This window comes from Oenanthe melanoleuca, chromosome 3, assembly GCF_029582105.1.
Source record: "Oenanthe melanoleuca isolate GR-GAL-2019-014 chromosome 3, OMel1.0, whole genome shotgun sequence".
In the NCBI taxonomy this organism is placed as follows: Eukaryota; Metazoa; Chordata; class Aves; order Passeriformes; family Muscicapidae; genus Oenanthe; species Oenanthe melanoleuca.
In genome coordinates this window covers 26,923,241-26,949,187 of record NC_079336.1, presented here as the reverse complement: position 1 = coordinate 26,949,187, position 25,947 = coordinate 26,923,241, and the positions used below count along the sequence as shown (strand labels likewise).

Here is a 25,947-nt window from a genome sequence, read left to right as displayed (position 1 = left end):
AAAAAATACATAAAATATAGAATAAAGATGTATTTTTAAAAATCATAAGTGATTCAAAGAAACAGGTGGAGTTCATTATTTTTGGATCTCAGTGCTGGTGAACAGTGTAGATGCAGTAGATATAAAGGTACTTTCATATAAACAAAGTACACCTTAATATTTTACTCTCAAAAATGATTTATTTATAGAAAAACATGGCAATGTATAAGGTAAAAATCTATTAAATATTTAAATTATTCCATCTACCTCTTTATCAAAGATAAAAAAGGTCCTTCTGGAGATGCTTGTGAGAGAGGCATTTAGGGAATTTTCGAGCCTCTACTTCAGTATTTTGCTGACTGCATTGAATTTTATGAGTAGAGTATAAATATTTAAAACCAACATATACTTATGGCACTTTATATTTACATAGCACTGTACAAACATAAATAAAGGATGCTCCATCCCTTGAAGTATTTATAATACAAAGAAGAGGAAGGTGAAGAGGGCACAGGATAAAGCAGTGTATAATAGGCCAATTGAGATTCAGAGACCAGGTCCTGCATCTCCTGCCAGGAGTTTTCAGATACATTGATGGACTAAGAGATAGAAGGATGAGAATTAGGAACAAAAGAATACCAGTGCAGAATTAAATTTTTCTTTAAAATGTAATTTTATAAAGAGTAATAATTTGTATAGTAAGTCTAAGTGAAGAAGTTTTACTTAAAATCTGATAGAGCTATATGCTATTAAAAACATACTTCTATAACTGCATCATAATAAGGCTTTGCATCTTTCAGATCTAAGACTTGTCTTTCTCAGCAGTGGACATCATACAGCTTATGCTTGCTATTCCCACAGTGCAAATAGAATGAATACAATAACACTTTTAGAAAAAAAAAAAAAAAAAAAAAAAGTCCATTATAAAGAAATCTAAAAAATGGAGGGGAATAAAAACCTTTGCAGATAACTGAAACACAATAAAATTGCTGTCAGATCACACATTTTGCTCTCTTTGAAATCTATTCGAATGAAAAGAGTTTGTTTGGCCATTGCAGTCACTAATGAGTGATTAGGCAGAAACAGGGGAAGCAGGATAAATAATACTCCTGTTCCACAAGAAAGTCTTGTGGGAGGGTTTGTTCCACCAGAAGTGGCAGCTTGCAAGGGCACAGAACCCTTTCAGAACTTCTTCCTCTTTTGATACTTGATCAAACACTCCAAGCACGGCAGGGACCACAAAGAGCCTGTTTCTCTATTTGCTTCTTTGCCTTTAATCTGTTGCTCCCTTTTTCACATCCTTTCTGGGGTACCCCTTGGCAATGCTGCACTGCTGTTGCAGAGCTGCCTCCAACAGCCAGGCTCTCTGTGAGGGCACTGCTCTCACCAGCTAATTACTCAGCTGCAGCTAAGGAAGCAGCTACTGTGCTCATTAGCATTTACAACTGCTTAGCATTGATTTATACACTACAGTACATTACTTGGATATCTCAGAAATGGGCATATGGGTGTGAGTGTGTATGTATCTCTGTCTGGCATATAAAACTGAACTTTTGAGATGTGATTGGCAACTTTGACAGCTACCCAGCACAGTGCCAACTGTGTTTTGTAGCCAGGGTTTTCAGTTGTACTGAAAGCTTCATGTCCTATGCTACTGCTGGCTGGTTATTCTAGAGGCCCTGGAGTAAACTTCTGTGCTGTCAGAAGGGGAGAGCTCATACCTCCTCTAGAGCAAACAGGATTCTGTTTGAGTTGCTCATTTTTTTAAAAGATTGCTTTGATTAAAGTGTACCTTTAATCAAACTACTGGAAAAATGTGGCCATGTTCCTCTATATGTTCACAGTTTATAAGACCAAATCTGTTCTCAAAATAACAGATCACAGAATATTCTGAATTGAAAGGGATCCACAAGGATCCTCAAGCCCAACTCTTAAGTGAATGGCCAGAGGGGGATAGAACCCACAATCTTGGTGCTATTTGTTATTAGCTCAGTGCTCCAACCAACTGAGCAATGATGCATTGCAACCCACATTCCACTCTGATCAGCTCTCTGTTATATTTTTATTTACTTACAAATCCAAATACCATGCAATATATTTCAAACAGCACATTCAATTGTGATTTGCACTTCCCCCAAAAGATAATCCTGCAGTTTTATTAATAAACTGGATAAAAAAAGAAGAAATTACTATAAATATTGAATAAATTGGTATTATAAACCTGATTTTAATTAGCTGTATTAATTCTTTGTAAATGATCCATTTGCCTATAATTTTCATAATGTCTTATTTGCTTAATTTAATCAGTAGGTAAGGAGGTGAAAGAAAAAATGTGTATATACTTCTATGTACTAGTAGGCATGCTCTACAAAATGCTTAAAATATCATCATTAAATCAATTTGCAAACAAACTGTTCTGAATAAATGAACAGCATTTCTAAGAACAAAGATTTGGAAACAACAAATACAACACTGACATATTAAAAAATCAGATGAAAGAGAACATATTTTATTTTCTCTTTAATAATTAATCTATTTAACTGACATAACATTTAATCTGTGAGCCATTAATGCGTAAGGTTAAAATATTAAAGATATATTAACAATGGTTTTATCTAGCTCATTCTATGGTAATATGTTATAATATAATTAATCCTTATTTTCAGCTGAGAAAATTATAGCAAAGAATTAGATTCAGTCTAAAAGAATACTCAGATTTATAAAATATTATTTCTGTGCATCTATAGCCCTGTTTCTTTAAACCAAAGTCCCATTATGAAGGCTAAGTCTTGAACACAAATGACCAATGTTTAAAGATATTAAAATTATATAACTTATTTGTATTCACAGATTTTCTGGAGCAATATATTTGGATTATATCTGCCAATCCAACTTGTATATTCAGGTGGATTGAGATCCTACTTAAATATAGTATGTATGAAAATTAGACCAAAGCACTGGATGCTTCTCTAGATTATATTATAGGATAAAAAACTGAACAAAAAAAGGGAAATTATCTGATATGTATTGGAAAGGTTATTATCTTTTTGCTTTGTCAAGACATGAGCTCATACAATATTAATTAATATTCCATTACTGAAAGGTTGCCAAAGCAAGGTGACAATCAGCGTCCCTAATCTGATCTTTTGTAACAATGAAGTTTAATTTCCAAGTTCTTCAAACTTGGCAAAAACTTCCTCTGTAAATTAATCAAAGGCACTGATAAAAAAGAGATGAAAAAGAAAGCCCTCTCTAAGAATTTTGTAGGATTTCATTTTCTGGGGTTAGCAGTTCAACCTTTTATTAGTCTAGTCTTGCCTATGTTGTGCTTGTTTTATTAGCTTGTGTTTGGTCTACAAATATGTTCAATGCTGATAAATTTCTTAGTAGTATTATATTCTTATATGATTTTAAAACTTCTTTTCTTGCATGGGACCAAATTAATGGAATTTTTTTTCTTATCTGTTACCCCATGTGCCACCTTACATGTTACTTTTGCAAGTAGTGCTTTCAGTTTCAAAATATAAATGTCATATTCTGCAATTTGTGTATTAGCAAGCACCCTTGCTGCACCCTAATCATTAAAACAATAGATTATAAAATCTAGCACTGAAAACTACCACAAATTCTTTTTAATAATGAGCATAATAAAATAAGTATTCTATTTCAAAGGTGATTGATTTTCCCCCTAATATATAGGATTAATTTGTGTCTACTTCAGCAAACACCCTGTAATATTTTTAGTGAAATACCTGACAGAAACAAGATTGAGGTTTTGTCATAATATATATGATGTAATTTAGGTTTGAAAGAAAATAAAACAAAACAGAACATAAAATCTTTATGTCCTGAAACATCTTATAAAAACATTGAAACAGAGAACTATAAAACCCCAAATTGACAAAATTCTTCATCAATACACTTTTAACGCTGTTGAAAGGTAAGGAGTCAGCTCAGTTCACATTCCTACATTCCTTTTTTTCTGCCAAGCTTTCATGTTCTTTGCATTGGTATTTTTCTGGGAACCAAATGGCAGATCATAATGACCACTGATTGCAATAGTTTTTTCTTAACCTTGAGTAAAATGTTAATGAAAGATGTAGAGTTCAAAAAGTTTTCTTCATACTTTTAGTCAGACTCACTCCTTCAATTTTGCTACTGACTGAAATATTTGGATTTTCTCTAGCTGAATTGTATCTATATGAACCCCTGAGTCACTTTTTTTAACTTAAAAATTACAGCTTTAAAGATTCTTGCATAACAATACTATTTTCAAAAGCTTGAGTAGCTGTCTCTTCTAACTGACCATTTATGACTTTATAAAAAGAAAACTCTAGCTCTAAAGAACATAAAAAGAGAGAGTTTATATATTGTGACTTCACAAAAATTACCCCCATGCTGGTTATTTAACATTATTTTCCCAGTATTGTATATGAAAAAATTGAACACAAAAGATATATTTTATTCTCCCTGTGAGCACTGGGAGACTGCTAAAAACAGAAAGGAAAAAAAATCTTTATATTTTTCATATATTTGGAATTACTTTTTTTTTCATATTTGGGATTAAAGCCTGAAAAGTATAGAATTTAAATAATTGCACACAATATCTCAAGCATTTATGAGGACTGTAAGCTAAACTGGAACAAGAGCATTTTTGTAGTCTGCTCCAATGGGCTAAATAACAACTGGCTTCTATAAAATAATGAAAGAAAGGAGGAACTACTGTAGCTCTATGACCTATGCAGGGATCAATAGGTTAAGTAGTCAGTACAAAAATACATTTCCAATTGTAACCATGAAAGCAATTACTGGAAACTATTCATTAGAAATTGCTGCTTAACAAAAATCCTCAACATTCACAAAACAAGTATTAATTTTGTTTTGTTTATATGCATGCTTGAAACAAGTATACAAAACAATTCCTTTCGAAGATTGTTACACTATTCCTGGTCTTGAATTTCAGAAGTTATACTGTATTTTATTACCTTGTATTTAAAACAACACCAATTTTTTTCTCCCATGTGATCTGGAAAATAATCTTGTATAAGCATAACAACTATCCTTGTACTTACATTAGACAGGTGGGCCAGTTCTATCTCCAGGAAAGAATCTGTAGTTTTAGGCTCAGGTCGTATAGTAACAACAATGATTTTTGAATTAACAACTGTAAAATTCCTGTAAGAAAATGTAAAAAATGGAAAATGTAAGTGTTTATAAGGTTAAATGAGACTTCTAATAAGACATTTAAAGATTTTATCTGGTATTTTCTGTGACTTTACTTGACAATCTTAAGGGAGAATATAATTTGTTTGGAAGTGGTGAAAACACTTATTTCCAACTGTACTCAACATGTCAACAACTGAAAAAGCACCAACGATGCAGAAGTGCAATTCCTTTAAGTACTGTTTATTAATTAGCAGAATGCATTGATGACACAAACATTCTATGCATGTTTGAGTGTGTCTCATCTACTTCTTTCAACATACACCCACTAGATATGTTTCATAAAAGACAATAATTTTTCTTCCAAAGTGCTGTGCTGGGGTTTTTTTCTGACTGTTAATGGTGGGATTGTGAAGATGAATGAGTGCAATGGGAAACTGTACAGTTCTGTTGAATCTGTGCTCATGAAAAAAACATACCTGTTTCCAATTCTGAAAAAATTGTATTTGGTATATGAGTGGGCAACTCCATCAGCTGAAATACTTATTAGAATCGAAACCACAATTGCCCTGAGTGAAATCCAGCCAAAACCAATATATTTTTTCTCATACGTGAGATTAGATTTGGTCTTACATTATTGTACCAGGTTATGCAAAATAATAACTACCAATTTTTCTAATTCATCATCAATTAATTTTTTCATGTAAAATGTGGATCCCTATGTATCATAGCAACCTTTCTAGGACAGAACTAGTAATGCCAAGGTTATGCTAATACAGGCCTAAAGACATGTTGACACGTTCATGTTGGAGATCCTTGCTTCTTATGACCCCACTAGGTTTAGAATGACAATCAGTTATCAGCCTGACTGTTTCTGGTGATCATTATGGTATTTACTTTGTGTGCAATGCTGCTTTCCACACCTCACAGAAATGTTATCAAAGAATGTTATCAAAGGATGTTATCAAAGAAGAAACTAAACCGTTTAGATGTAATTATAATAGACAGTATAAATATTCTTTTGTTTATGTTGTTGTTTAATTGCCTATTTTCTCTAGGGAGTTTGTATTTAGGAGAGAATTCCATTTTGCTGGATCATTGAAACAGGAATTGCCACGGCTACAGTAATAGAAGCTTAGCTTAGCAGGCATTTCATTCAACACAAGGAATGAAATTGTACTTTTGGGGCAAGATATGAGTTCTAGTCCAATTTTATTCAGCCAAATCACATAATGAAAATACAATGGAACTGATTTTCTATTTTACTGAATTCCTATTTCTTCCCTTTGGTTAAACTTTTAAGTCTCGCACACTTATTGACAAAAATGTATCTATCAGGCTAAAATTTAATGTTTTAGCTAATTAGTGCATTCTGTAGAGTTACAGTAGCTGAATATCTGTAATTATTAAAAAAGAACCATCCCCCCCAGCCAAATAAATACTTGATTTCTCTAACACATCATGAAAAGTGAAAATGGCTCTTACTATGAATTCAGATTATGTCAGTTTTGGAAATTAATGCAAACTATTGTAAATACTGCTACTTCAGTACTCTTTTACAGTCAGTCTTTGTGACAGAAAAAGTTTTCCTTGGTCTATCTCATTTTGGTGCAGTTCTGACAGTTCTAGGGCGAGATCTCAAAGAACATCTAAGTGCTTAGTTTGTAACTTCAGTGCATTCACCTCGGTCTCATTAAAACTCTACAAATCCACTTAAATTCTCAAGAGCCCCCAGCAGGCTGTTTCACAAGAAAATAAATATAACTGCCTATATTACTGTGAATTGAAAAGTGCATCCCTCATCACTGTCCTGTCTGGGCTGAATGCCTACGTGCATAGTTAATGTTTAACTGCTTGGACAGCTCCTGGAAGAACACAACCTGTATTCTAAAGTATATTCTAAAGTACATTCTAAATCACATAGCATATTAAGATGCCTCTAAATTAAAGCTCAAATTTTTGCAGTCAAAACAATTTCAAAAATCTGAAAAAATCTCAAAACCACCGGTGCCAGTGCCATTGCTATCTCTGTTGAAGATCTTTTTTAAGCAACAGCCCAGCTTTGAGAACAATTATCCAGGAATTTAAGTAATCAGTTTTTACAAAGTGTTCTTGGACATTATTGTTTCAGTCCCTCTTAAGTTGTGAATGACATAGAATGGAAATTATCTATCTTGCACTTCCTGGGCAAGTGCATTATCTTAGTTTTTTTATAGTGGAGAGTGACTTTACCATTAGTGCCTTTTCCTTCATCAAAAATAATCTAAAATTCAACTTTAATGATAAATGAAGTTTTACAGGATGGTGCTCTGCTGACTGTCTAGAAAAAATGCTCATCATGGTTAAATTTTGAAATAAATTATTACAAGAAGCCCTATTAAATTTCTTGGAAACTATGGCTGAATAAACCCTTGAAGATTCAAGATAGCAAAGTGATGGAGTAAAAACTCAAGAAATGCTTTCAGAGCTGCTTTGCCCTGGAGCTTTTTTTCTGATCTGAGTCAATAATGTTATTAATAAAAGCGAGTTATTTTATTAAGCTGTTTTCCTACCAGGATATAAATTTTAAGGGTACTTTTTTATGTAAGAGAAATAATATTGATCCTATAAAGTATGAAACTAATGTCTTCTTCTCTTTTTAGAATGAATCCATGTTACTTAAGAAAAATGAACTTATGAATAAGGCATGTTGCTATCTCAAGACAGCATGATCGAAGTTATAGATCAATATGTAAAAGTTGTATGCATTACAGAAAAATTACAGAGGCTAAATCTGTAATGTGAAGTAATAAAAGCCTGTATGAGGTACATCCTTAGCCTAACAGAGCTGACCCAAAGAAATTTAAGGGCCATTTTGGTTGTACAGCACATGAAGTTTCGGGTTAGGAACGATGTTTCAAATGGGGAAAGAGAACATTTCAGTGAAGAAAATTTTAGCAGGAAATTTATGGTGGCTGTTTAAAGTGATAGGAAAAAAACTTGATACAGCAAAATCAATGATTCTTTATTCTTATTTCTTAAAGGAAAATTTTGAAACTATCCTACATTATGGCAACATGCAATGTATTCCTTCAGAGTGCTCAAGAGAGAAATTATAGATAATATCTTTTAGATGAGTATTGTACTGAGAATCAATTTTCTGTGAACCTAACAATAACATAAGTGTGCTCAGGGGTGTAAGAGCTATGGAAATAATACACAGTCTAAAGTTCTGAAAATATTTGATAATTCAATATCTGCTATTAAAAAATCTGTAAGACATTACAAGAACAGTACAATGCAGCAAAATATATTAGGAAATAGAATCAGATGAAGTTTATTTACTTGTGCATGGAAAAAAGCATTCTTCTGTTTTTTATAAGGAAGAATTTTTTCTTTTTGTTTCCCTAAGCTCTCGTTTAAACACTCACAGCAAAAAAATCTCTAAATGAAGATCTGAAAAGTACATGGCCATACTGATGCTTTCCTAGGATTGGAAAACTTTTCCTAAGGTCTACAAAAAGAACTAACTCTAATAAGCTAGTTGTCACTGGTTCGTTGAGTATGGGGTAAAAAAAACCTTTTACAAACATCTCTTCCCTCCTGGCTAGTTTCAGAAACTGGTACAACAAATAGGAAGTGCTTAGTGACACTTCAGAAGTGGATGAGATGTCATTTATATCATGCCTTGAGCACAGATGGCCCTTGCCAGCTCTTTCAGGTTTCCAGGTGTCCTCTCAGAACATCACTCTTCAAACTGTGCTCTGTCTCACAGACATTTCTGTCCCTAATTTACAGCATATTGAAACTTTCTTAGGAATCAGTTTTTAAATTTTCTTTGGAATTAGCCTTTTTTTGTTTTCAGATAGATTGTGGCAAAAACCTCCTGCTTTTCCATTCTTTGTTTCAAATCCTGACGTTTTGACTAAGTAAAGAAAAGTGACTTCCTTATTACTAACTCTTCTAATTATTGTGAGTTCATTGGCAACTATTGTGACACAATCTGCATGTGTTTCTTTTACTGTAAAAGGGCATTAAAAGACCACTGGTGCACAGGATCATATAAAATAAGACAGCATTAACATTCAATGAAATTATCATAACTGATAATTAAAAAGAGGAGGTGAAATATTTATTTCCAAATTTTCTTTTGGCAAGGAAAGGAAACAATGAAACAAGAGGCCTTCCTGTATCTTTTTGCATGTGCATGGCACTCAAAGCTGCTCCAGCTGTTGCTTCTAAAACAGATTCTCTCTATAGCACTGCTATCCATTCTGAATAAAATTTGTACTTAAAATATATTCAGAAAACTACTGCTAGAGATTTCTGTAGAAGTAGAGCAGATAATTTTAGTATATCAAGTTATGATGCCATTACAAGACCATTTGTACTAACTGGACAAGGAGTAGATTGAAGCACAAGCGCCCTGAGCATTAATGTACATCACTGCATATACTTCTGATCAAACATTTCTGTAATTAAGTTTAATATAGATTACATAAAATATAAATTAAGCCAATTTGATGAAAAGGCTATTTCTATCATACAAGTAACTAAGCATGAAAGAAAAATTAATACATGTATATACATTATAAATATAATGAAAAGAATATCCAGCAGTACTAATAAACAAATAGTCTTGACTTTCTACTTTTATTCTGTTCTACAGTATATTTATTATCCTGAAGTAGTTCAATTCATATTGTATATATGAAATTCCTTACCTCAAAGTGGGCAAAATGAGTTCTAAATTTTTGTATAGCACTGCTCCAAGTACAAATACAGTTGATTCATCTAGTTCTGAAAAGAGTAAGGAGAAAGATTTTAAAACTCTCTTTCCCAAGCTTTCATCAGCATGAAAACCTCTGAATATAATTTATCTTTGCAATACTAGTTTTATTTTAAATAAACTATCATAATTTTAATTATCTCTTAGAAGTATGGGATAAAAATTTAGCACTGTCAGGAGCATATCAAACGATTTAAACCATCGAAATTCACGTTTTCAAAAAATCCATCATTGTATGCTGACATCCATTCTAGTTCATTTACATTTATAATTAAGCATTCTCAAAGAATGTCTGTAGAGTAAATTCTCTAATGTCAGAGTTCTGCACTGCAATGATATTTATAAATTGTATCTGAAGTTAGGCTAATTTGCCTGCTGAGCTTCCTTTGGTAAGAGTTATGCTGGAATGACTGCTGGAACACAGCAGCTTCAGGGGGTTCAGTGGAGCTGCACTTCAGCTCACCTCCTATCAAACAGATTAAATCTTGTGCACAATAACTAAGTAAAACATTGTTTCTTTGGTGTAGAAAACAATGTCTAGAATTTATGCAGCACTTTTTCCTCAAGGCGCTGAAATTAATCCCATTCATTACTCTCTAGGATAAATTTATGGGTACTGTATTTCTTTTGAAGAGGAATAAAATAACTCCCGTATTATACAGTGATCCCATGAGACAGATACAGAGTTGCCTTGCTAAAGCTAATAGAAAATTAATATACTGATATGCTTTTTTACCTGTTGACATAGGAGTGAAGATATTTTTTGGAATGACAACCCTGTCTTCTGAGTTTCGTGCCCAATCAACCATTCCTTTTCTTCCTTTCATGGGGAAATTGATGTCAGTTAAAACAGATGCAGCAGGAAGCTTCTGAATGCTAGCCACTAGTAAGAAAATCATAAAATCATATAAATTTAAAATTGTTTCATATGTTAAAGCATCATAGAGTGACAACAGTACAGCAATAATAAAACTTTTAATGACACATTTCAAGAAAAGCAGGAATTCATAGTACATTAACTGGCTCAGAAAGCATAATCTTCTGTTTATTATGCAGTTCTACTATGGATTAATTGTGTGGTATTGATCGTAAGACTTGTCAGCCAGATTCTGATTGAATTTCTTAACAGGGATTATTGAATGTACCAGCTTGTACCCTGAAATTTACACATAAGGACATTGTTGTGTCTTCAGAGCTAATTCTAAAATGATCAAATGTGACAATAAAAGTAAGAGGATGCTTAAAATTGCTTTGGGAAACATAACTTCTAGATACAGGCTAATGAAGCAATAAAAGAACTTTTATCCTCTATACAGGCACAATTTCAAGATAGAACCATCAAGGAGATTAACATATTAAAAGATCTTGTTGTTTTCACACAAAGTAAAGCAGTATAGCACCTAATTTCTCTTCCTTGAAAGAATAATCTTAAGAATTCTGCATTCTCAATTATGTTTTTTCCACCAAAAACCTCCAACACCCAAACAATATCAGTGTATATATATTATCTATAATACATATATCAAGACAGAAGAAATAGGTGGCAAATCTAATAATAGTCAGTTTGGAATTTGGTTTACTAATTTCAGTTTTTTCCCCATTTTCTAACTCAACTATCACCTGGAAATCAGTTTCAGCTTTGCTGTGAAATTGAAGTACAACTCCATGGCAACACAGTCAGTGTCTAGTAAGACTCAAACTACTTTAAAGGAATTGACTGCTGCAAGGGTTTACATACGCTCAGAGAGATGACAAACACCACATTGGGAGCCCAGCTGCATTCTTAATGTAAGCCATGTTGATAGCCATTTCCTGTGCAATGCCCTTCCTAATCAATTTATGCAGAGGCTAATGTAGTTGGAAGACTCTGGATATCAGGACTATACTTTGATCTGCATAAAGATTTCACTGCAAGGACTCTGCAAGGGGGTTAAACAGAAATACAATGGGGTACATCTGTAAAAACAAGCAGAACAGTAAAATTAAAGTAGAAAACTGTTAGGTGTCTCATTAGAAGTTTTTATTTGAAAGAAAACTGTAATTCAAATCCAAAAGAAGAGTAAAATTTAGAAGTTAACAATATTAACTCTAGAAATATAATCACTAGTAACTGACTCTTATTTTCAAATTAGACTGGTTATGTATTACAGAATCACATTAACGAGGTGGTACTTGAGGTTGTTTCAGACTTCCCATTATAAAACTATCATCAGGGCTTTATAATGCTAGATACAATCCCCTCCAGGCTGCAATTGGCAAATCCATTCCCAGTACCAAGGGGATGCTTAGTCTTGTAAATTTTCAGGTGGTGTGTGGAGGGAATAGAGTTCAGGTGTTTCAGAATTACTGGGGCATAAAATGGATTACGTGCTTTCACATGCAATCAATGGTTATACAGAATATATTAACATTGTAAAAATGGATTTTTTCCATTAGGTCTTAAAATTTAAAAATAATTTTATTTTCCCCATAAATAAAATTAAAGTAACACTTATTTAGTTTTAAAAATTAAATACAGCCTTTATAAGATAGTACTGGGCTGTTTTTTATTTGTACAGTATTTATCTGTACATCTATCTATCTATCTATCTATCTATCTATCTATCTATCTATCTACCTATCTATCTACCTATCTATCTAATTAGACAGTAGAGCCTTAATATTTCATCCCCCTTTTGGACGACAGTTTCCTTTATTGAAATAGGAAATCAATGTTATTCAACGGAATTCACTCTGCAAAACAGAAAGCCACTTTAGGACTGGATAAATGGTGAAGGTTTAGGACAGTACTTTCTGTATTCTGTCTCTCTCTGTATTTTAAATAGGGTCATTTGTCATGGAATCTAAACAATACTCAATCCAAAATATTTGCCATTGTTTAGGTGATGAATAACAAAAGCAAAGCATAAAACCTACAACTTTGACTTTTGGCTTATATGGAATAAATGTAAATGTATGTGTTCAGCCTAGAGGAGACTGAAGGAAGATCTCACTGTGGTGCTCAACAGTCTCGTAAGAAGTGGAAGGGAAAGTCCTGATCTCTTTACTCTGGTGACCAGTGATAGGATCCAAGGGAATGGCCTGAAGCCCTGCCAGGGGAGGTTCTTCTCCCAGAGGGTGCTTGGGCACTGAACAGGCTTCCCAGGGAAGTGATCACAGCACCCAGGCTGACTGAGTTCAAGAAATGTTTGGACAAACCTCCCAGGCTCATGGTGTGATTCTTGGGCTTGTCCTGCACTGGACTCAATGATGGATCTTTTCCAACTCACCATATTCTATAATTGCATCATTCTGTGATTTAGTACAGGTGCACACTGGGCACATCTGCAGTGCAAGCTGCAGGTTGAACTCTGGGTGGTGGAAGCCTGAGACAAGAAGCTTCTTTCAGTACTTTTTGATGCACTTTGGTATAACCTACAAGACAATTGCTCAACAAAAATACATCCATATTTGATGATTCCCTGGTAATTATTGATGTATTGATTCAGAAGAATCCATGTAAGTAGTCTAGTCTAATCAATTTAGTGATTGTTTTGAACTGTAATGGATTAATTCTTAATATCCTTTACAAATACTTATTTTCCCTTTATTTAATTTTTATGTTGCAATTGCAGATAACCTGTTTGATACTGCTCTACTGAAAATTTCAGAATTGGCAACTAATGACTGATAATACTAAAACCAGTTAATACAAAATATTGTTGTAACTGATTAATGCCAAGCTGGTAGGAATAGACAACTTTCCATCACTATAAAAATGACCTGGTTACTCACAATAATATGTGAATGATATTTAAGCACAAAAGTAGTAAATTAATGTGTCAAGAAAACTTCAAGTAAAAAAAATATTGTAGTTCCTGTATGAGTAGCTCTTGTAGATCACAGCCTAGAAAAGAAAAGCTGAAACATACTGCCTTGATCCCTACAACCCTGAGTGAGTTATAAGCTGCCTAATGCAACTTAGTAGCTCTCTGATTGATCGGGTTCCTAAACAACAACTAGAAAAAAGCAACGAAGTGCCATGAATCATTTTCCCCTCCTCTTTATTATTCACCCATTAGCCTCCTGTATTCAACAAAAACTGGCAAAATTTCAGAATTAGACCCTTGAATAATCAATTTGAACAGAAAATCAGATTCACTGAAAGGCATGACAGAAAAACAAGGGGATGTTTTCTCATGGACTTAGTGCAACTTCAGCTCTCACAATACAGATTCAAGTTTTAAAATTACAGCATGCACAGGACATCTACCCCAAGAGTCACACCATGTGCCTGAGAGCATTGTCCAAATGTTTGTTGAACTCTGGCAGGCATGGGGCTGTGAACACTTTGTTTGGTACTGTGATGCCTTTTCCAGTGCCAGCCACACTCTGAGTGAAGAACCTTTTCCTAATATCCAACCTGAAGCCCACCAACACAGCTTCAGCCATTTCCTTGAGTCCTGTCACTGGTCACCAGAGAGAGGAGTGCATTGCCTGCCCCACCTCTTCCCCTCTCAGGGGAAGATATAGACCTGATCTATGGGTAGCTATAGACATCTCCCCTTAGCTGCAATACCAGTTCTGATTCTGCTCTCTTGTGAGTGATAGTACTATGGGTGTGTGGTGCTCCACAGCACAATAATCACATTGGTCTCTAATTTGCAATAACTCAAGATACAGAATTTGACCACATTTCAGTTAAAGATAATGGAGAATGACTGAGTATATTAGCAGTCTCATTTGCTATTTTCTTATCCTATTTTGACTTGCTCATTGATGGTATACTAAGTATATATTATTCAGCATTTAGTAAACTCGAGTTTAACTTAACACATTTTGATTTTTGTAACAGACAATGTTTTACTGCCCTTCTGGAACAGCTCCTGCTAAATCTATTTCTGGGTAAAATAGTATTGCAAGTGCCTTAGATGATTTTCACAAAGAATATGTAAGGATTTTGTGTTGAAATTCAGAATACTGAGCACTTCTGCAAAACATCTACATTAAGATGACTCAATTAAAACAATGTTTATACATTACAGAATTATTCTTATGACCTTAAATACAAAACCTTTGTTTTTTACAGACTAAATAAGCTTATTTAAGTTAGGCCGTGTTGGATACACGGGAAACAAAGTCTTGCCTGAATCATCAACAAAGAGCCAGATGAAGATTGAAGATACTTAGACATTCTCTATCTACTTAAAACTCATAATTTTAAAGAAAATTTGCAACAGGCACAAACGGTGAAACCCCCATTTAAAAGAGACTGATTTGTGCATCTCCAAATTTTCTACAGAACTCTGCATGTGAGCAGGCTTGATTAAAATCCTTCTCTCAGCCCAAAGATAAACTCACTTCTTACCACCTACAAGCTTATGTACAACAGAAGGACTGTGGTGAAGTGGCATCTTCTTACATGAACATGAGAAAAACAACAAGGCAACTTTCCTTCTGGAAGTAATATTCATGAAATCTCCTCACAGTGAACATCAAACCATGTTAAGGAAAAGGCTCCTAAGAAAATGTAACTTAACTGATCTGCTACTTCTTATGGCCATCCACACAGAAGCAATAAATTCTTAGATTAGACCCTAGTGCTCCATGGGCAGACAAGACAGGAATGTCCCTAGAAGCCTGCTGTGCACTTGCTTTCCTGAAGCTCCTCAGCCCAAAGCAGCTGATGCCTCACTATTCAAGCTTTGGGTAGCAAGACACAATACCAGTATGGGCAAAAGCAGAAGCAGACATTTAACAGGTATTTTCACTAATCAAGGATGAACTTTGCAAGAATCCTTTGGTGTCCAGCAAATTGTGACTTAAATAGGCTCACTGTTTGAAGGTTAAGAATAATGCTTTGATTAATCAAGAAGCTAGCTTAACCGTGATCTCTGGATATTTCTCCTCTGTTTTCTATAAACAATGCAGTGGGGAAAAGAGTTAGCCATTACCATAATATAATCAGTATGATATATAGGACAACTTAGAAAGCAACATGGTTTCAGGCAATGATCAGGATACATTTAATAATAACTCAGATTTTTCCTTCTACTTACATAATTTTAAAAAAAATCATAGACAGCAGGCAAGTGCTTTCTTTCGGTTGTGTGTACTGTAGTTGCTCAGTACTAAATTCTACACTTGACTAAATTCTACACTTGAGGAAAAACTCAAGAATATACAAATTTCATTGACTCATGAAATATCACATATTCATAAGCAGTCTCACAAATGATTTCTGATTGTGTTGTGATAACTTTGTTCCAGGTATGGAAATAAAATCTAAAAATTAAAAGTTCAAATAATAATTAGACCATAAAAAATTGTTGTTATAGACAATAAATCTTTGTTAAAAAAAAAGGAACATATTAAAATTTATTCCCTGAAAAAGCTAGTGCATGGAAAGCTGTGGCATCACAGAATTTCTGTATGTTCCAGGTATTATTTCTACATGTTCCCTGGGGACAGGGAGTGGGTGGGAGTGGAAGCTCAGCTTTTTTGTAATTTTCAGTAATTTTTTACTATTTACTAATTAGCAATGCACGCTGTAAGTTTAATATGGCTATCTGAAACTAGGAAATGTGGAATGCAAAGAACAAAATCAATCTGCTAATCTGAATAACAAGTTTGAAGAAAATCCAGTTGAACAAATGCAAATGTAAACAGTTTTTAATGAGCAGATAGAAGAAAATTAATTATTGTGATAAACTGAATGCTTCCTGGAATATATAATAATTTCGAAAAACACTCTAAACATATGGTAGGAAGCTGAACTTCATTAATTAGAAGACAACTCCACCTTCTGGGCATTATTTTGAAGAAGATGAAGATATGAGCAGCCAAAAGGACCCAGAGCCACATCAAAGGTACTCTGTTTCTGAAGGAGCATTGTTTCCATTCTTCTTAGTATTGCTAAATAATAATACCTACTCAAACTATGGTCTCAGGCTGCCTCTCCTGCCTTGTCATAAAATACTTCTTAAGGAAAAGAAAGATTTTGCATAAAGCAAGACAGAACATGGAGACTGATGCAGGATATAGAATGAACTAGCACTTAAGTGCATGAATTTTAATTTATAGACATAAGGTTGAAAACCACGGGCAATACTGAGTGGGCAAGGTCACCTGCAACACCATTTTAGATTGACTGGGCAGGTGAGGTGCAGAAACCAAGCATCTTTCAGTCACTAAGGTGACTTGATAAAGTGTCTGTGCTGATGATTCTAGCTGCTCTGAACAAGAGCAAAGAGAGTGAGACAGAAAGCAATGTTAAGGTAGTGAGCTCAGAAGGTGGAAATGATGAAGCAGAGTAGGGAGAAAGAAGAAAAACTGAGACAGAGATCATTTACATGTTTATTTATCAAGCTTATTCATGGTTAGATACCCAATAAAAACCATTAGAGAAAGACAGGGAGGACTTGAAGGAGAACAAGAGATCAGTAAGGAGGCAAACAGATGTGAAAATCATTATCAGGGAATTGACAAAAATATTCTATGAACATTACTTTGCTTGGGGTGATGCAGAGCAGAGTAGAATGATTGCTTCCCAGAAGCAGTAAATTGAAACAAAGAAGAGATGGGTATTGTTTTACCTCTAGGGAAATGAAAACTAAACCTATCATTCAGAAATCTATAAAGATGTGAATTAAGTTATTCAGGATATTGAAAGATGATGTAAGAAGTAAATTCACAGACATGGAGGCAGAAAATGTGATGTAGAAAAGCCACATACAGAGGGAAAAATAATAAATAATGGGAATCAATATATGTTTTAATCATAGCTTTTTGTAGCAAACTAAAACCAGATATCTACTATATCTTATTGTTGAACAGCTTTTTCATAATCAGACAGAACAGCATTGTGAAAATCTTTCAGATATCACTAAAAGAAAATTAAAACTGAAAAAAAACTGTAAATTACTCTGGCATAGAAATGCAGAGATTACTAGTTGGAAAGCAACTAGTGAATGCTGAACAGGAAAGATGATTAAAAACCAGATCCTGCAAAACAGAGGATATGGAGGAAACACTTGTAGCTGCCTCTTGTTTTTTACAGCAATCCACCAGGAATGTATAAGTTTCTCCATTTTCCTTTCCAGAAACAGAAGACAGTGCTTTCTTCACACTTCAGCTTCATCAAGGTTGAGATATTAGACAAGTAAGATCCTCAAAAAGTTCAAGCCTTTAGGTATGTTTACTAACCAAATTAGTCCCCTCTTTATACGCATCTGCAGTTGATTACTATTTTAAAACCTGGCCAAGTCAGAGAAAGAACTTACTGATCTAATATAATTTGTTAGAATACTGAGTTTATGTTTAGAGCACTTGAAGTAGAAAAATCTGCATGCAATTAGGTCTCTCTCTGAACATGGGGCACCCATCTGAAGTCATTATAAACCATACCTTTCTTACCTTGGATGAGAATGTCCATTAGGATTCAAGGCTATTACCATCAAAACTTATCCAGGAGGAAAGGAAGACTAACTCCCTATTTGAATATTCATTTGACAACTGGCATAATATATAATCAAGGGTTCAGAAGGAAGGTTTGTTTAATTCATCCCAGATAACTGTGAGATGTCTAAAATTAGCGCTTTACTAAATTCTTGACTCTGGTAATTTAGGAAACAGAATTTAGTCACAAGCTTAGCACTTCCTGGTCAGCATCAGAGTAATTCTCTAATGGATATCTACCATTCTGAGTTTTGCATTCAACATGATGCCCAAGCTGTCAGTACCAGTGCATCCCCATTACACACACAGACACAGACACAGACACACACACCTCTACAGCTTAAGCTGCAGGTACTCAAAAATCAGTGAATTTATGCTACTTTGTAGCTTAGATCAAACTGCAGTGAAAAGGGCTGCGAGAAGTGGGGCCCCATAGCCCCTTCACTCAGGAGCTGTAAATAAGCTGAATCTGCTGTGGCTGTGTACAGCTATGAATTTTGATTTTCTGAACCCTGACCTGTGGATTCCAGGTCAAGATTCAATGATCTTGGACCTACCTTATCACTATGGGCTTTCCTGAGGACCACTGGACCAGATCCTGACCCTGATGCTTTGATTTGACTTTTTGGCTTGATGTCAGATCTGCCTCATTGTTAGGGACTGACTTATCAGCTGATGTGGAATATTAGCTGGATCTGGCTAACATCACAGACCTTCTCTGCTCTTCTTGTTTGGATGCTGTGGGACCTTGCCTTTGCCAGTGAGGCCAGTGTGTGCACCTTGCTGTCTCCTGTTTTCTCTCACAGAGAAGCCTACTCTTGCTTCTCCTTGAGCCCAGCAGCTAATAAGCATATGCTGGAATACTAAATGTCTTCCAGACAGGCTTGAGCAGAGTCACACAGAAAGTATGAAACAGAAATGTTATAGAGATCTCCTGTGTCTCAGTTTCATGTTAAGGCCTAAAGATTTTAACCTACCACACAGGAGTTCATAACTAGGTCTTTCTATTCTGGAGGCATGTCTAATTCATCTTGAATATTCTCCATGGAGGACATAAACTGGATTAAGATTTGCTTAAGGGATTGTAAAAGGCTGTCCTGGGGCACTGTGAAATATAATTGTCAGGATAATGCACACATGCTTTATTTAGATTGTTTACATCATGCATGGCAGAACAAAACCCAGTACCTCAGTGGGACATACAGACACTATCCAACCTAAGTAGTAAGTAATACTAATTAGACTGAGTTTGATTTACTTGTTCACATTGTTGAATTCTAAATTAACTTTAATAACTCGGGAGAAATATCTCAGTGTTATTATGGTCATTTCAATAAAACAACCGCACAATGAGGAGATGCCTTAAAAAAGATCTAACTAGAGAATTTGGCCTATAAAGAATAACAGAGCTTGGTTATTATGAGCTGTTATAACTCAATCACATGAATCACTGTGGCATGTGGACCTTGTGTTCAGCTCTTGTTATCTAATTCTGGTCATCCCATCTCCAGCATCCCTCACTTTTTCCCTCCCACTCCCCCCAAATGAGAGGCTTTTCTTGTTGACAAAGCTGTGGGAGGAGGAACCAAAAAAGATCCAAGCATCTAAGAAAGAAATGGAAACAAACAGTAAACTATTCAGCTAAGTCAGATGTTACATCATTACTGTTTCCCTTGTCAGAATTCAGGTGTCTTATATTTTCATTCATATTGAGTGCAGTTGACAGAGAAAGATAGAGATGCCTAATCAGGGTTGCTTGTGTTGCCTTCTCAGGGTTTTAAAAAATCATCTGAATTTTGATGCACAGTGAGCTTAAACTGTGTATAGGAATACTGGATTAACCCTTGCTTGTATGAGTACATAAAATGCACAGTATCACTGAGCTCAATGCCAAAATAAAGCATAGAATAAGGTCAAAATAATCAATTCAAGACATAACACATCATTATACCTGCAGCAGAGAGGCTTCTATGTCTTAAAAAAAAATCTATTTGGATTCAGACCAAATTTTCAGAGGCCCTTAATGTGCCTTCAGTTTTGCTTTTACATGCAGTAGAATGACAGCTTTGAACAGTTAATGTGTAGAAAGTACTGTGATTAAGAAAACATCTCAGGTTTTCCTGTGGTGTGACAGATACAGTCATAAGGAGCCACCATGGCTCCACAACACTTGCATTCCTAACACAAGCACCTGATGAAACTCTGCTCTCTCTTTGGAAATATATCCTACCTGCAACCTATTTTCTGTTACAGTTATCTCAATACAAATTTGGGGTTTATTGCTATTGTTCTTTCTTCAATTTCATGCACTATTCATTGCAGTATGCTAATGAAATATTTATTCAGAATAGGAGTCCCCCAAACTGGAACCATAATGCTTCAGTGAACTATCCCTTACTTTCTGGAAATATTGCCTGTAGGTAGAAGCTCTATAAAGTTAAGATGTAATTCTACATTGTGCAATATTCTAGAAAATACAATTATACCTATGTGAAAAGGAAGAGTTTGTGCATGTTATTACATAAAAAATCATGATGATTTTTATAAAAAAAACAATTATCATAAACATAAAACATAGAAATAAGAAGCATGGATAGAATTTTTGTTTTCTATTGATCAACAATTTTTGTGACCCACCAATACAACAAATGGCCACAATTAATTTCCTTTACCTGAAAGTCCTAACAAAGAGTGACTGAATGTTAATGCCAGAGAAGCTATAAATCTAGTAAAAATGTTTGCAAATTATTTTTAAAAATAATCTATACATTCAGTCTTGAAAAATTATTCAGTGTCAAGCATTCTACACCTGAGTCCAGTTCTGCTATTATTGCCATATCTTATTTGTATAGTTATGTATATATATGTATAGGAATAAATGTAATTATGTCCAGAGCCAGATCTAGGAGACAGCTAGAAAAAACTAAAGATTTCTTGCCTTCCAATAGTATTTATATTTTAATCTCTAGTCAAGATGGCTTTCCTACTACAAATCATACCCTGGAGAACTGGACAATCAAAATGTGCAACTTACATATGATCCTTCTTCCCCACCATATCCTGATTATAGCATTGTTACCCAACAAACAGTATTTTACAGGATCCTGGAAAGAAAATTGCTTTTTTCACCCTTTAGTTATTTTCCTGTCTTTGTTCGGTGTTGTTTTTTTCAGTGCTATTGCTTTTATAGAATATTTTTTATGTACTAAATGGGTTTTCTGTCTCTAATCCCAAAACATCTAAATGGTACTTTATTGGAAACTAAACTGACTGCACTCTGGTGGCAAAGATTCATAATAAAATTTCCAAACTGAACAAAAAATGAACAAGGTTAGGGGTCAGTGTAAGGATGCTCAGTTATTTGATAATATTTCAAAACAGTCTGTTTTTTTCAGAAGCACAGATGTGGTCAGCATAATCTGGGCCCATCTTGACGTGAACTGTGGCTATTAATGACATATTTGATTTAAAAATCGGTGTTCTACAGTTACATTAAGTTTATTACATTTGCATTGCCATGAGCCACTTTCAAAAGGTGCTCAAAGTCATCATCCAGTGCATGTGCTGAGACAACATACTGGTTCCAGTGCTTGGAGAAAGAAATGAATTGGACATAGAATAATTTTGTCCCCAAAACCTACACAAAAGGTCACACCTGCAAGAGGGGTTGGAAGGAGGATCCAGAGAACTAAAGGCCTGTCAGCTTGACCTCCAAGTCAAGTAGGTCTTGGCTGAGCAGATCCTTTTGAGTGCCAACATGAGGCGTGTGATGGACAACAAGGGGATCAGGCCCAACCAGATGGGTTGAGCAAAGACAGGTTCTGCTTGACTGATCTGGCTCCCTTCTGTGACCTGCTTAGTGGATGTGGATGTTGTCTATCTAGACTTTAGAAAAGCCTTTGGCACTATGCCCAGCATTGTCCTGGAGAAGCTGGCAGCCCATGGGCACTCTTCACTGGGTTAAGAACTGTCTGGGTGGCCAGGCCCTGAGAGTGGTGGTGAATGAAGTCACATCCAGCCAGCAGCCAGTCACTAGGGGAGTTCCCCAGGGCTCAGCACTGGGGCCAGTCCTGTTCACTGCCTTTATCCATGATCTGGGTGAAGGAATCGAGTGCACCTTCAGCCAGTTTGCAAGTGATACCAAGTTGGGTGTGACTGTTGGAGGCTGGAGGGTAGGAAGGCTCTGCAGGGTGATCTGGACAATCTGTACTGATGGGCAGATTAAAATGGCATGAAGTTCAATAAGGCAAAGTGCAAAGTCCTGTACTTGGGTCACAACAACCTCATGCGATGCTACAGGCCGGGGGCAGAGTGGCTGAAAAGCTGACTGGTGGAAAATGACCTTGGGATACTGGACAACAGTGGCTGAACATGAGCCAGGGTGTGCCCAGGTGGCCAAGAAGGCCAATGGCATCCTGGGCTGTATCAGCAATAGTGTGGCCAGCAGGAGCAGGGCAGGGACTGTCCTCCTGTGCTGGCACTGGTGAGGCCACAGCTCGAGTGCTGTGTCCAGTTCTGGGCCCCTCACTGCAGGAAAGACATTGAGGGGCTGGAGAGAGTCCAGAGAAGGGCACCAGTGAAGGGTCTGGAGGACACTGCTTACCAGGAGTGGCTGAGGGAGCCAGGGTGTTCAGTCTGGAGAAAAGGAGGCTTGGAGGGGAACCTTTTCACTCCCTACAACTGCCTGAAAGGAGGCTGCAGCCAGGTGAGGGTCATTATCATCTCCCTTAAGTAACAAGTTACAAGACAAGAGGAGATGGCCTCAAGTTACACCATGGGAGGTTTAGGCTAGATATTAGGAAAAAAAATTGAATGAAAGGGTTCTGAAGCACTGGGACATTCTGCACAGGGAAGTGGTGGAGTCCCCATCCCTGGACTTATTTAAAGATGTGTAGATGAGGCACTTAAGAGACATAGTTTGGTGGTGAACATGGTGATGTTATGTTAATGGTTGGACTCAATGATCTCACAGGTCTCTTCCAACATCAACATTTCTATGGTTCTATACACATTAAAAACAGAGCTGATGAGAATTTAGTAGAAGTGACAAAAGAAGTAAAATCAATGAAGTGAAACAGCTCATTTAAGCATATTAATAGGAATAAACAATTTTTATTATTCAACAGAGTTATAAAATGTTGGGAATTATATATAAGATAGGATAAGAGGGGAATGGAAGCCTTTAAATAAAATCTGCAAGTATGTTTTAATAAGCAAATCCTTGGGCTTATTAATAATGATGCACTAAATTTAGGTTATGTTTATGGAATTTTTATCTTACGCCTTATTTCACTTTTAGCTCTTTCTGCAACAGATCAATTCAACACGGGTCCAAATGATTAAACTGAGAACAAAGAAACCTCACTTGAATAGTAACTTGACTTCATTTTTCTTACATTCCTGGAAAAATCCTAGCCACCAACTATAGAATCATTTAGCACAAACTTCAATATATTATAGAATGGATATGAATGAAAAAACATTCTAGCTGTTTATATACTTCTACTAGATAAAATTATTTCAACATGAAAGATTAAGACAACAATATAAATACTAAGTCCTAAAGTTCTGTGCCTCCAAGATGTTCAAATGCTGAGAAGAAACAAAACAGTATTTTGGTAATTTAACAATTTCTAGCTTGTCAGACAGCCTATGATAATTGTCTAACACAGGTGTGAGGTAACATAACTTTGTTTAAGATTTTTTAGTGGAAGGTCTAGCTAGATTTCCATGAAGTACTAAATAAAAGCAAAAATTAAAAAAAAAAAAAAAAGGAAAATGTGCAAGTTAAACAATCTCATTTCATGACCAAGCATAGCTAGGAAAGACTTTAAACATTTCTAAAAACCACTGACAGTGCAGATTAATGCTGAATGACAGGTAAAAATGTGGATACAGCACCTAGTGGTATCAATAAAAATTATATCTATAGGGAAAAAAAGCCATTGAAAATGTGCATTTAGCTCTCTAGACAGAGACTCTGTCCAACCATGTATTAAAAAGCTCATGAGTAAATAAGCTCTTAGAGAATTTAAAGAATAAAAAAATTATGAACAGAAGAAAATTCTAACAAATGCCTACAAGAAAAAAGAATTACCAAATTCCTACACATTTACTTGTCAACTAATTTTCTCATCTTTGAAAGAAAATTTTTAAATGCATTCTCTAAGTACATTCAAAGAACCAGCACATATAGTCAGCAAACTACATCTAATATCTTGTCAAATAAAATTAAAACCAGTATATACATAAACACTTCAAAATCCTCTGAGCTTTGCTGTTGAATATCACTTCCAAGCAGAAGTAGTCCCATATTTGAATGTCTTGTCCTATTGATGTGCATTCTCTATGACTTAGCTTTATGAGAGTTTGGGGTATGTATAATTTTAACTTCTGAAAATTATTTCTGAGTACAACCACAAATAAATAGAAGTAAAATAGATGATGCAGTATAAAATCACCAGCCATGTCTTCCAGTAGTGGAACTATTCATCCAAGAAACAGGTATAAGTTCAATTTGGCAAAGTTAAATGACATTTATTTTGCAGAAATTATCTTTTCTTTGTGCATTGTTGACCGTGAATGGAGACCATTATTTTTCATTGCCTAGATAGTGATGCAATTTTCAAAAGCTAAATGAGCATTAAAAACATTCATTCCTTGCTTCTGCAATGAAAAATCTAAGATACCTAATGGCAAAACGAGACATTCCCTTTAATCTTTATGAACATATTCTATTTCCTTGAGGTTAAAATGAGAAAGGAGGGGATAAGCTTGCTATGTTTTTGATAAATGTTTCTCTCACAAACAAGGGAAGTCTTGTGTGTGCATATGCAGCCTGCTTGACTGCCAATCCCTGAAGATCCAGTGATCCTGATGACTGTCCCACAGTTTCTTAGCCTTGGGCAAGCCAGTCTCTTTTCATTCCTCTGCTTTATTTGAGGTGAGATTTTGGTGCCAATATAAGGAAGAAATATCTTTCACCAAGGGGCACAATTCATACACATTTGGATGGGTTTCCAAGTATTTGCCTTTGATATCAGCTCATATTCTAGTTATGCTCCTCTACAACAGAATCCCAGACAGGATTTTTGGAGAAGTGACTGTACCCATATACTATTTTCCCATAGGTGTTCTTGAAATCAATCTCATTTCAAAATACTTGACTACTGAGTAACAGAAGACAGCATGAGGCCATAAGATTTTACTAGTGTTACAAAAATGTGATTTTACAATGTGTTACAAAAGACAGCATATAGATAACCCTGCTATTAATTAAAGTAACTGGTGACCTAAATCGATCTTACATGTTAAAAAAACATCCACAAAATAATAGACATTAAATAACATCATAAGCACTGAACCACAGATTATATGAAAAATCATTCAAGCAATTAAATCAAATCTTTTCTAGAAGACCATTTCCCAACCTATATTAATAGAAAATTAGCAGAATAATGCTGCCTAGGGCTGATTACATGTCTCTATGATTGTAAAGACTGTTTGTTTAAAAAAAAAAATCACAATATCAAGCTATTTGGTGCCACTGCAGGTGATTTAGGAATTTGTGCATGCATAAAGTGGTATTCGAACTGCAGGCC

The 25,947-nt window shown here is 35.2% G+C and overlaps 1 protein-coding gene across 6 annotated transcripts in view; it reads right to left on the bottom strand.

Annotated features, from left to right (window-relative positions):
- Positions 1-25,947, bottom strand: part of ADGRB3 (adhesion G protein-coupled receptor B3) — a 439,829-nt gene that overhangs the window by 176,343 nt on the left and 237,539 nt on the right. For all 6 annotated transcript variants that reach the window (XM_056488286.1, XM_056488289.1, XM_056488292.1 and 3 more), the window contains 3 exons: positions 10,647-10,793; positions 9,846-9,921; positions 5,052-5,154 (listed from right to left, as the gene is read on the bottom strand). In XM_056488286.1, the coding sequence (XP_056344261.1) occupies positions 5,052-5,154; positions 9,846-9,921; positions 10,647-10,793 (326 nt within the window). The remainder of the gene's footprint in view (positions 1-5,051; positions 5,155-9,845; positions 9,922-10,646; positions 10,794-25,947) is intronic.